We start from the raw sequence: 13,672 nt of genomic DNA on the forward strand, positions 1-13,672 counted from the left end.
TATATATTCTTTTGATTGTAATAGAACAAATCACGTTTTGTGAACATAATTTCATATACGGTACTTGTTGAGTTGATTTACAAGTTTTAGCCCGTTGTTTATTGAGATCATTAAACAGCTATTATGAAACAGGAACGAGCATAATCTAATTAATACAAATAACCCCAAACCTACTTAAAAATGAAGGGAAAGTTTTTATGAAGATATGTATAATTTAGACTATATCAAATATCATCAAAATTAGGTCTTAAACGAGCTGAATACCATAACATACAAAGCAGATACAAAAGAATAATTAACATAAAGAAACCGTATATACATGTGTAAACCAAATATAAAGAAAAGGACAATAAGAAGCAAGAACACACAAGAATAAAAGTACGGTAGGAAATAAACTCAGTACTGTATACAATAAAAGCTACACACAAAAACAAGCATATCTTGAAAGTATAACGATAACAAGTGAGATACAACGAACTAACAAGATTACGAAACATAAGATTGGAAATCTATGGTTTCCAATCACTTCTAATATGTTTTATATGCATCGATCTCTTTGTTTAGGTGTGCGTTGCGTTTTCTCTTAGTTAGAAACCTTTTGCGAATGTTGCTTAGTTTTTCCGCGTGTTGGGTGATTAAACGAACTGTTGAGGAGGGTTCGGTTAAAATCACTTCATACCCATCTTTATAAGAGTCCATTCCTTCTACTAGTTGTAGCCAAAATAACCCTCCAGCCGCTACACCACCTTCGCTTGCTGATCTATAAATCCATGAATAAACCACATTGTATAGTTGATCTCTTTGCCTGATATTGTAACCGATATGTTTCCAAGATTTACCAAATTCTGCAAATACAATCGGCTTTTGAAGAACTTCCTGTGCATCCACAATGTGATCATACATCCATTGTTGCAAGAAATCAAGTTGGGCAGCATTGTCTTGATTAGATAACCTTTAAAACAATGATGTGATGAGTACAATATCTATCAAACTTGTGAGAATATTACTATGAGGTTTTAAAATTTTGTACCAATTATCAGGATAAGAATGTACTGTCCCAAAATCAACTTCCGGGATTTGATTATTAGCAATGAAATCAGTTCCATAAAGTGCATTATTAGGGTTCTTTTGAGATGAAGACGCTCCATAAAACCCTTCTAAGCCAACTTCTAGCAAGTGATATCCATCAATTGACTTTAAGTAACAAGCCATTTCCGATATCCAATTCTATTAAAAAAAAAAAGTCACGCAGAGTTTGTTAGTGTTTCATCCATAAAGTTTATAGATCACTTAAGTGTGCTTATATACATGATGAACATTGGCACATTCATGTAGGCAACACTGATATATCCCATGGCACTATTAATTATTTTTTTCATGTATTAAACATTACTCGAAAGTCAGTTTTAGATATGCGTTGGACAGCCGAGTTGATGTTTGGTAACCAGAATCGGGAACACAAACAATATTTTAGATCATAAGCTTGATCTTCGAGTCTCATTAGCTCGAAAAATTACAATACTCAAACCTCTTAATAATATAGCCCACAAGCACGTGTATACATACTAATTTAAACTTGGAGAACCTAATTAAACTAGAATACAAACAATTATCATACTCAAATACTAATTAGTAAAAATAAATTTAAATAATATATCCCATGGCACTATGTGTCGACTCCAAAGGGGCAGGGGTATGTCTTTAGCAGGTTAGGGTTTGCAATTCAGAAAGGGGTGGCGGCGCAGCTTGTTGCCCGCCTACCTGCTATATTGATGTAATATCTATGTTTCTATATATTGTAGTTGGATCAAAATAAAAATAAGAGAAAAATTAGCATAATAATTATTCCAATAAATAAATTCATTGTTGTACAAGTCATTGGCTTGACTTATTCACCAAGTAATTTATTTATTGTAAACCAAGTTACGTGATCAACTTAATAAACAAGACACCAATCCATCATAGGCTCGATGGGTCGGTCCAACGGAAATTACGTCCATCACGAGTAACACAATTCAATTCATATAAAGTATTATAGTTTAGACGAAAAATTCGTACATTAATGGTGCCAAAAAAATTAGTTTTGCAACACCTTGTCATCACAATCTATTATCACAAAGATTTACTTTTTTTAGCAAAATAACAAAAAGGGAGAGTGTCTTACTTGAATGATTGCACCAGACACATCAGAAGGACAACGAGGCTCGTTCATAAGCTCCCAAGCCATTATTGTTGGGTCATCTTTATAGATAATCCCGGTAATAGTGTTTCTTCTTGTAAGAATAGTCTATCAAGTATATACTCACAAACATGATCAATATAGCAATTAAACAAATGTTGTTTGAATTCAAAACTATGTCATTAGTAAAAAATATAATAATAAAAATACCTTAATGTGATTTTTGTAAAAACTTTTAATAATTGAATTGGTAAAAAAGCTATCTTCATTTTGTATTTGTTGTCCTCTTTCATTTGCCCATTGCACGTATTGGGCCTTCCCACCATAGTCGTTGAAGTTGTTCACTAGGCTCAGTATCAGCTTAACTCCAAATTTCCCACCCTCGGATACAACAAAATCCAAAGCCTATTAAATAAAACATATACATATAAGTTTAGCAATTTTGTGATGTTTTCAGAGTCTGTTAATATGTATGCAGTAAAACTGTATTTGTTAAAACATTTAAAAAGGGGTTTGTATACGTTCCTTTTCACTTTCAACACTTTAAAATATCCACTTTCACGGTCCTTTTATCATTTAGAAAGTTCATTTAGTGAGGGCCCGTGCCACCCTCTATTTTTTTCGTGTACTAGTATAAATTTATTCGTTTTTTACTTGAAATTTAAGCCCGGCGCTACTCGTTTATGATTTTTTAAATACATATTGAGTCCGGCCCCTCCGACGAACTCGTCCAAGCTTCGCCAATGATACATCAAGGTTTTGTCCATGAATTCAAAAAATTCCCAAAACGTCAGTTTTTAGTTTTTGAAATACATTGTAAGGTCGGAACTCCTGACCTCCCATTTAACACCCTAATCACCTTACCATCACAAAATGAGAATGACACTTTCCCTACACACTAACCCTACAAATACAAAGTGTAATCTAAAATTCTAGATAGACTATTATTATGCAACACATCTAAACACCACACTACTATTATGCAACACATCTAAACACCACCAACTCACTTTCCGACTACAGAAGGAAAACACCTCCACCTTACACCCAACGGAAAGAATTCCGAGCAACATATTCAAACCCTTATTTATCCCACCACGCACGCGTACTATTCATATGCGTGTCCGCACAACTTCAACACTCCTCGACGACCATCACCGCATCGGTTCAGATGCGTAGGTACCAATATAAAAGGCCGCTAGTATACATGGTAGGTCTGACTTTATTGCCGGATTTAGAATACATGCAGGTAAGTGGGAAATTAGAGTGGCCACAGGAAAAAATGGAAGATTCGATTTTATTCAAAAACCGCCGGAATACATGCCCTTCCGACGGAGACACGATGGCAGTCAGAATACATCCAGTCACCGCTGCCGCACACTTTGATGGAAAATTGAAAAAAATAACAAAAAAAGTTAGATTCCGACGGAGACACCTTGAAGACCATAGCATCGCCGACTACAAGTGTAAGAATGGACATTCTGGGTTTCTCGTAAACTCTGCATGGTAACCTACATGGCGATCTAGATGTGTATCATGTCCTCATCGATTATGCCAATGGTTGCACGTAAACGCCAACTTTATTTTTATACATTTTATGCTTTTGTCAAAAGAGAGAGACCGTAGAATCTAGTATTTCTATTTCTAAATAGACATTTTAGGAAAAAAGGAATTTTCAATCATCAATCATTTTCTATTTCATATTTTTATATTATTATATATAACTTTGTACTCCGTGATATGTACGCGATCTATTGTTCTATCCATAAACTAATATTTTTTCAAACCAATCATCAATATGGTTAGAAAGTATTTTGTTTACAACATAAAACTACATAACAATTTTAAAACTCTTTCATAACATATCCACTTATAAGCTTAGATGTTACAATTATTAGTTTGTCCACTAATAAAATACGACCAATTTATATGTTAACGACGGTAAAGAAAGTATACTCACTACAAACAAAGCTATTCACCAATTCACAGACAGAATTTATGTACTAGTGATTACAGCCAAGTAAAAATGTTTTAGTTTTACCCATGTACATAAAAACACATACATCCATGTCCCCCTCTCCCACCCCTCACACATACACGTATATATACTATATTATAATGCATATAAGAAAAACAAAAACACAATTTTATATAACTGTAGAAGTTTAATAATTATAACTTTTATAATATATATTATAATCCTTTTAAATATATATATATATATATATATATATTAGGTATTGGATCATTCAAGAAGTTCTTTTACAGCGAGAAGTGAAGATGTAACCCCATTAATCTCTAATTTAACTACATTTCTTATGTGTAGGTACATATGTTTGTATATGTCTACGTATGTTTGTATATGTGCATGTATGTTTGTATGTGTGTAGGTACATAGGTTTGAATGTGGCTCGTTACATTTATATGTTTGTAGGTAGGTTTGAATGTGTAATTAAGACATAAATACAATAAACCTACATATACGTATGTAACATCATATGAAAATGAGTGAAATTAGGGATTAATGGAGTTATGCCTACACTTCTCGCACTTCTCGCAAGATCCATCCCCATAATATATATATATATATATATATATATATATATATATATATATATATATATATATATATATATATGGAAAGGTTAGAAAGGAAACTTAAAAAGATGAAGAGCTAATAAACTATTCATTTTACATGTATTAACTTAATTTTAATGTTTATATTATATGTATTAACTTAATTTTAGTGTTCTCAATGAAAAGAAACTATTTAATTTGTTATTATTGTTCTCACATTAATTTTAGTGTTTTGTATTAACTTGATTTATAGTATATTAGCTTGATATCTACGACTACACGAGTAAGTGAAAAAAAAAAAACATAAATAATGAAGTGACATGCCCAAAATAATAAACAATTAATTTATCATTCATTGTTAAAAATTGGTCCTAATATAGTAGTGTTTTTTAAGTGTTTATTTAGATATTTTTATCATTCAAAAAATTAGTATTTTAACTGTTAAAATTAAATAAATAAATAAATAATGAATGATATTAGAGATTTAGTTACTTTTAAATTGTATGAATACCAGAGTGACAAGTACCACACGTATGTTCTTATTAGAAAGATAGATAGCTATATTAAAGTTAATTTCAAATAAAAAACTATAAAGCCTTATAAACACTGTATATATATATATATAACTTGATTTATAAATAATCATGTCAACATAAAAATTTTAGATAGATCAAATCCATATTAAAAAAAAATGTTTTATATTATTTTACCATTATACCATTAGATATGTTTCTCTTTCTTATTGGATGTTTTAGTTATTTTCATTTGAGCCTATACATCGGTAATTCATGAAGATCGATATTCATTAATAATTAAGCACAATATAATTAGAATAAACTATATATATATATATATATATATATATATATATATATTTTGTTAATAGAATAACGATTCACTATAAAATTAAAAGAATTAAAAATTAAAGTTTTTCAAATATTTGCAAATGCATATGAAGTAGATATTAAATTAAAAATTTTTAAAGCATGAATTTTTGGAATAGTGTTTGTAACAATTACTATTATAAAAATATTTAAGAAATGTTTAAAAATGTTAAGATTTTACATGAGAGCGACAAATGATAAAACTTGTAGTTTTTTATTAAATGAAGTGTGTGTGTGTAGCGAGCAGATATATATTCATATATATATATATAGAGAGAGAGAGAGAGACAAAGGATAGAATACAATAATCATTAACGTACCTTAACGTACAAAAAATACATATATTCACGAAATTGATTCATGAAATCACATCCCAACATCTCGGAATCATCAATACATACCCAATTAAATCATCGATTCACCGAAAAACATATTTCGATCGTTAACCAATCAACTTTTTACTTTTTTTCATGAAACCCGTTTTAAACGTATGACGATTTTCTTGAGCATTTTTGTAATTTGGCTTGAGCGTTTTTTATATGTTGGCTTTGAGGTTTTGTTTTCCTTGGAGTGTTTTGCTTTTACCATGTGCGTAATTCGCGTACGTTAAGGATTATTATACGTTAACCTGACTCTCTCTCTCTCTCTCTCTAAATATATATATACGGTCCAGTATGGTTTTTTATGACCGCTTTTTAGCATAACATGTAAACTAAACTATTCATTGCATTTGGTGAAAGTGGCCAGTCCAAAGCCAATATGTATTATCGTAGATTGATCGTGAAAACTAAATCGATGACCAATCGTTAAATTTTTGAAACCGCCCAACTAAATAATGTGTATTAAGTTTATATAAAAAAATATAACTTTTTTATTGGGTTAATAGAAAAATAACATATATATAAAGTAGTTGGTAAATAATAAATGAACTGAAGCTTGAGTTTGAAAATTTATTCATGATACAAGCTCAAGATTTAGAAATAGAACTCGAAACCAGTCAAACTTTAGCTCGAGCTCTCATCAAATTAAATGAGCCAAGCTTGACCGTATTTGAAACCTTGGGTCTTTTATGTTTAACAAATAACTAGAGTAATTATGTTAACGCTATAGTAATTATTACTACACTATAACTTTTGAACTAGAGTAATTATTATAATACTATATTATTTTTTATAACATAATTACTTTAGTTTAAAATTGTAATTATTCTAGTTATTTATATGTTTAGTATGTTAATTTTATTTGTACCGAATCTCAACCCTATAAATTTAATTTTATTTAGGACTGAGATCTAGAGAGAACTCATGTTAAAGAAAGAACCATAAAACTAATAAATAACTATTTTTTAACTTTAAAAAAAAATTTATAATTTCTTTTTCTTTCATCATTCTAATAAGTTGATATTGTTATTTAAAAGAAATAGTAATAATAAAATAAAATAATTAAACTGTCGATGTAGTGCATATGTGCAATAATGTGTATTGCATATATATACAATTAGGGGTGTTCAAAAAAATTTGTATCCGAAATACCCGAAATATCTGAAAATCTGAATCCGAATTATCCGAAAATTCGGATATCCTCGAATATCCAAATCTCAGATATCTGAATTTTCGGATTCGGATTCGGATAGCGATTTTGAAAATTTTCGGATAGTTTGGATATCCGAACTACACTTTAAATTTGATTATTTATTATATATAAGTCAATACCCCAAATCCCTTTAAGTCATGCCGCTTGTTAATAGTTTCAACAGATTTTGCTTTGAAAAGCTTCTCAATCTTGCTCAGCCCTCCGTCGGTTCCTCTTTTCCTCAAGATAGTGTTTGTTTTAATTTAGTGATTTTGGACGAAAGAGTGTTGCGTTTGTTGTTAATCAAAGAAAAATCCTTTAATTCATTAAGCCATGGAATTCATTTATGTTGATAGGTTCAAAGTAATTTCTTTGGCCACTATGCCCAGATCTGCAAGAAAAATCTTTTATTTTATTTTATTATAAATTTCGGATATCCGCTTGATTATCTGAACGGAACCGGAAATTCGGATATCCGAAATTTCGGATACGGATTCGGATAGGAAAATCCACTAATTTTAGGATATACGAAATTCGGATATTCGAAACTCCGGATATCCGGTTTTGAACACCCCTATATACAATAGTGTTTTATTGCATATAATACAACACAATTGCATGCTACAATTCACACTATTGAATATCCCCCTATATAATAAAAGACAATCTCCTATGCCACTTGTCCCCTTCTCCTTAAACATGTTGATGTGTCACTCACACATTCAATTTGCTGATGTGTCACTTTTTTAAGCAAGGGTCTCAAAAAACCGGTTCATCAATTCATTGTCCGGTTCATCAATCCATTCATTTTTCAAAAACCCTAAAATATATCACAAACATATCGCCTCTTCTTTTCTCTTCTCTGCTTCTTATTTCTTCTCCAGAAACCCTAACTCAAATCGTTGTTCATCGACGCTACTGTCGTATTTCTCTCCATCAAGTTAACCTTAGCTTCTTGATTAACCTACGATTCATTTGCTTGACGAATGTTCCGCTTATTTCAAGGTACGACTCTTTCATCAAACTTTAGATCTGCTTAATTTGTTAAGTTCTTTTTAAATTTAATTAGTATCATAATTATTTTGATTTTGATTCTGTGATGACTTTCTTGTGTTTCACTTTTTTTTATAGATTTGACAAACAATCAAAACTGAATGCTCATAGAATGATTTCATCATATCCTAACTAAGTTGTACTCGACGAACACCTAATTTCATGGTATGTATATTTTGTCAAACTTCAGATATCGTTCAATTGTTAATTTTCTTGAAATTAATTAGTATCATTACTTTGATTATGTTATGACTTTCTTTTCTTTCACTTTTTGTATAGGTTTCACAAAAAACAAATGCGATGCTCATCTAATGAATCAGTCAAATCCTAACTGAGTTGTGTTACATTGGAGGCCATTATTTAAGCGCGATCACCATCGAACGTTTGATATTGAAGCTCCCTTATCATTCAAATATGTAGGTTAAAATTAAATTTTTATGTTTGAGATCTGAATAATTTTCACCAACAGTTAACTTTTTGATAAAACTTTTTAATCTTTTATGGTTAATTGCAAAAATAATTACCAAGTATATTGTGACATTTTCATCTATAAAGCTAAAAATTTGATGGTTTTCTGGCCTAAAATAAAATTTATACCAATGTTGCTTACCTTTTATTATTTAGTAAATATTATTAAACTTAAAGCAAATATCAAAACTGATTCATACCCATGATCGAAAACTTAAATGTCAGAATCTACACGAGATCTCAAGTCGAAAGCGAACTCGAAGTCACGAAGAAAGATTATTTACAAGCTGCAATCGCGATCTCAGCTTCAAACAAAATGGTTGCGGTTCTAAAACTATTGGATTGGTATATGCTGATTTTACTAAAGATATAGAGTCATCACTAGATTGGGTATGCCTTCAATTACCACATAATATTTCTTAAATTTTGTTGAAAAACATTAACTGTAAGAGTTACTCATTAGTTTAGTCGTTAATTTATTCTTAATTTGTGTGTTTATTTTTTCAAACATTCATTCTTGATCTCCACATGTTATGAAAAAATAAGGCCCATGATTTCAATTTGCAATTATAAAACAAAAATTGTTTTTTTTGTCCGATTTTTAAAGGTTTGGTTCAGTTTTCCAGTTTTCGGTACATGAAATACCGAAATTGAACCGATAACTCGGCTGTTTAAATGATTTGGTTTAAGTCAATTTTCACAATGACTTTGGTTTGGTTTAAGTTTTTTTTTTCAGTCTTTTAATTAATTTATTAAACATAAATCAATAATAAAAACTGGGTTTTTTTTTTCAGTTTGTAAAGGTTTGGTTCGGTTTTCCAGTTTTCAGTACATGAAAATCCGAAACTGAACCAAAAACTCGGTTGTTTGAAAAATCATAAACTATCTGTTATTTAATAACAATAAAAAAAAGATTTATGTTTTTATATATTTTAATTTCAGGAACTCTAGCTTTCATCCCGAGACGTTTTGAGTTGACCCATAACGCAATGTTATGTATTTTCATGCTCATATGGCTTCTCCTCATGCTTGGGATGTTGATCGTTGGTTCCCTTGCTCAAGTAATTGTCTTTATATGTTACAAATTTTGGTTTTTGGGTTACTAAACTGTTCGGTTTTCAATTTTCACAACGATTTTGGCTTGGTTTAAGTTTTTTTCAGTTTCAATTAATCCGTCTTTTCAGTCTTTTAATAAATTTATAAAATAAAATTCAATGTCAAAAAATGTTTTTTTTGTTTTTAAAGGTTTGGTTCAGTTCAATTTAAATGTATGGCTTTTTTACACACATATCCATGTTTTCAAGACCTTACACAAAAAAAAAGTATATATACAGTTTTCTTAAGTAGCTTTACAATTTATATACATTTCTCAATCAATCTGCATTTTTGTTTTCTTACACAATATATAATTAAGAAATTTATATTTAAATTATTGTTTGTTTAGACGTCTATTTATATTCTTTCTTTGTTGTAATAGTTTATAAACAACTTTGAATCTTTATTCCATCTCCAGATTTATAAAATAAGTGTTTGTTAAAAAAAATATATCAATTTTGCTTTCTTTCTTAAAGTTTCTTTTAAACACAAATTTGAAATTCAACATTAACATTCATCTCTTTTGTGTTTACATAAATCTGAATCTGAGTTTGAATTGACCATACATATAAAACCTCAAATGAGATATAAATTATAGTACTTGAGGTTTTAACTTTTATATGGGGATATGCTTTTCTCTTTTGTATATCTTGAACTTCAAATATAATTTCCTAATATTGTGAAAATTCATGAAAGCAGGCGTGTTAGAGGATGGTGATGAATGCAACATTCAATACGACTGCAATGAAGTATCTAGGTTGGTTTCAAAAGTTCTTCATTGAAGGAAATCAGACAATTGATGTATAAATGAATGTGGAAAAGAAAAGTTTGTTTTGCTTATCGTCAAGACAAGTTTGAATGGTTTGTTTTTACGGTTTGATGTATTCTGTTGAAACATCTTTTGACTTTGTTGTGTTGAATGTTCATAATATGGTTTTAACACTTATATGTTAATGTGTTTATTGTTTTAGCTTTTGAATATAAAATCACTATTTCTTAATGTAGCTCTTATCAATGTTATTTTTGTTTTTCTTAATGCATTTGATTCCAACTTGACAAATCTTTTTATTAGTGACTTCAGATTTATTTTTTATCTTAACATAAATCCTTATTAAAGTATAATATCAAATTTAATATATTATATTTTATCTTTATTTTTTAGATTTTCTTTTTTACCCGTGTATCACACGGGCATTTAACCTAGTATGCTAATAGAACACAATTTCTTGTATCCAATGCACACTAATACATATATGTAATAATACAACATTAATGCATATATCCACTATATCAATTTTTATTATTTTTTTTGCATATAATGTAACAATAGTGCTCATATACAATACAAACAATTGAAATTATGTTATTAAACACTATCACACATATAAAATACACACTATTTCACGTATGCAATAAAAAAAAGTCGATGTATTGCAAATGTGCACTACGAGTTTTTTTTCTTATTTGTTTTATTTTTATTTATTTTTATATTTTTTTTCTAGTGAAGAATAACAACTATAAGAAGGATTAAACAAAAAAAATTAAAAATATTTTTTTATTCGTTATCTACTTCTCTTTTTAAGGAGTAGTTCCCTTTTTATTCGTTATCTATTTTTAAAAAGGTTAAAAACTCTTATGAACTCTTAACAACCAAATATTTTTTTAATTTTTTTTATATATTAACATTATTTAAGATTAGTTTTATCATATTTGATATATAATTTTTTGATTATATATATTAGTCACAAGTTTAAATATGTGTAAAATTTATGTACTAATAAATTTATATGTGTAAAAAAACATAGCTATGTATAAAAGCTAATTTTCAAAATTGTAATCATAAATATAGATTTAAAAATGATAAAATACACTCAAATAACATTAACATACAAATTTCTTTTATAGAAAACGTTAGTTTTTAAGAGATACTTTAAATTCTTAAAAACACATATACATATATTCATTTTGAATGTTGCTATAGAGTATGTGATGGCTTCACTAATACCAAAGCCTATACAAAAAGTTAATAATAATTCTTATATATTATATTTGATCTCAGACCCTAATTTCCTTGCAGATTACAAAACCAGAACACCCTATCAACATATTCAACCGATGGATGAAAACAAAAAAAAAACATCAACATGCTCGCAAATTAAGGATATGCCATATGTGGATCTGTCGGGCAAACAATAAGACATACTTCCTGTCACAAACACAAACTAAACATGTTAGTATTATGTTTGAGTAAGAGAAACAAATAACCTGAAACATATTTTCATTGTAAACACTAGGTGAAGATTGCAACGGTTTAGAGCCACCGTCGCTAAAGGCCCAAGTTCTCGCAACCACAAGTGAACTGCTAACAGCCTCTTTAAAAGCTGTGGTAACTTTGGATCTTTGGGACGGGTTCGAGGCCACATCCATTAGCCAGTAAGAATTGAACCCATTCGCATAGAATGGTGCACCGTTCAACATGAACTGAGCTCCATTTATGCGAACGAACCCGTCATCGGCAGCTAATAGTTGTAGACACCAGTGTTGTGGGATCAAAAGAAAGAATGGAAAGAAAAATAAGATTGGGTATAGGCTGGTCATTTTTTCTAGGTTTTTTGTGTGTGGATTTACGTAAAGATGTGTGTTGGTACTAGATATTGATCAATAATACGTATATATAGAAGGAAGTTGGGCATGACTATGGGACCCGGTGATAGGGAATATATATATATTTTTAGTTTATATGTAGAAACATTCCTTCGTTATAAAAAAAAAGAATTATTATTTGGATTTATATGTAAAAAGTCCTTGGTTAATTTAGTACTTTCAAAACTAATGGAAGATGTAAGGAATAATTAGGCTATGTAGCACAGGCCAAGTTAAGGGACCGACGTATGGGGACGATACCAGAACGGGGAAGGTAAAACTAAAAAGTTCAAAAAATAAAAATCTATTAAACAAATTTCGAAATAAATATATATTGTGTAAGAATTAAATGCGTTTCTTTAAAAGTTAGGTATACAAATAAAATATACAAATCTAGAGAGACTATATTATAGAAAAAGCAAAGTTGTAATAAAATTAGTTCTAGTGTAAAAAAAATTGAGGGTATAAAGTGACAAAAATGTAATGTTGATTAAAACCTCTAAAAATAGATTTAAAACAATGTCGCTGTTATCTCATTTTCCAACTATTAGTTTTTTTTCATCTTCCATTCTTTCTCAACTTTAGTTACTCCAGCGAAGTATTCTGGAAACAACGTAAGTGGTTAATAGCTAAATCTCGACGGCAAAGGCGACACAACCCTAAAATTTAATGGATACGTCCTCAAAATGTTTTGGATCCGTCCCAATTAACCCGAAAACGTTTAGTATACGTCCTTCATTAACCGGAAACATTTAGGAAACGTCCCCCTCGTGTTTCTGTCACCAAAGCGTCCCCGGGGCGGGTACTGGCTCCAAATCCCTGTCTCCGTGCTACATAGTAATTAGGTCCAATTTTGTTTATAAATTTGAAGGAATTTGAAATAGATTTGGAAAAGATTCTATTAGATATTGTGTTTGGTTGGTTTGAGATCCAATTGGAAGTGAAATTTGTTCCATCAAACTTCCTCAAACAAATGAATTTCACTTTCCATCACACAAGCCAAGAAATTATAGACATTTTATTGGAATGCTTAAAAATTAAAAAAAAAAAAAAAAAACTCACAACCCAAAGCACATATAGTTGTTAAACGAATAAAAACTTCAAAGAACAAAAGATTATCATAATTGATTATAGATGGCTGGTACAACGGTGGGGATAATTTTATAAATTTAATTTTTTTACGTTTCAATTCCATCTCCAA

General features: G+C 29.6%; 1 protein-coding gene and 1 long non-coding RNA gene across 2 annotated transcripts; one reads left to right on the forward strand and one right to left on the reverse strand.

Moving 5' to 3' along the window:
* Nucleotides 1-379: 379 nt before the first annotated feature.
* On the reverse strand, nt 380-12,465 carry LOC143592718 (mannan endo-1,4-beta-mannosidase 7-like). Its single transcript, XM_077072571.1, has 5 exons — nt 12,094-12,465; nt 2,390-2,584; nt 2,165-2,287; nt 1,031-1,227; nt 380-952 (listed from the first exon to the last, which is right to left on the reverse strand). The coding sequence occupies exons 1-5, from the start codon at nt 12,424-12,426 to the stop codon at nt 529-531; spliced, it is 1,272 nt and encodes a 423-aa protein (XP_076928686.1). The 5' UTR covers nt 12,427-12,465; the 3' UTR covers nt 380-528.
* On the forward strand, nt 8,079-9,025 carry LOC143592717 (uncharacterized). The gene is made up of 3 exons (XR_013145969.1): nt 8,079-8,217; nt 8,344-8,685; nt 8,959-9,025. It is a non-coding gene; the product is annotated as an uncharacterized LOC143592717 (long non-coding RNA).
* Nucleotides 12,466-13,672: the final 1,207 nt, after the last annotated feature.

This window comes from Bidens hawaiensis, unplaced genomic scaffold (genome assembly GCF_021521415.1).
Source record: "Bidens hawaiensis isolate Kalapana, Puna unplaced genomic scaffold, B.hawaiensis_p1.1 tig00041164_1, whole genome shotgun sequence".
Classification (NCBI taxonomy): domain Eukaryota; kingdom Viridiplantae; phylum Streptophyta; class Magnoliopsida; order Asterales; family Asteraceae; genus Bidens; species Bidens hawaiensis.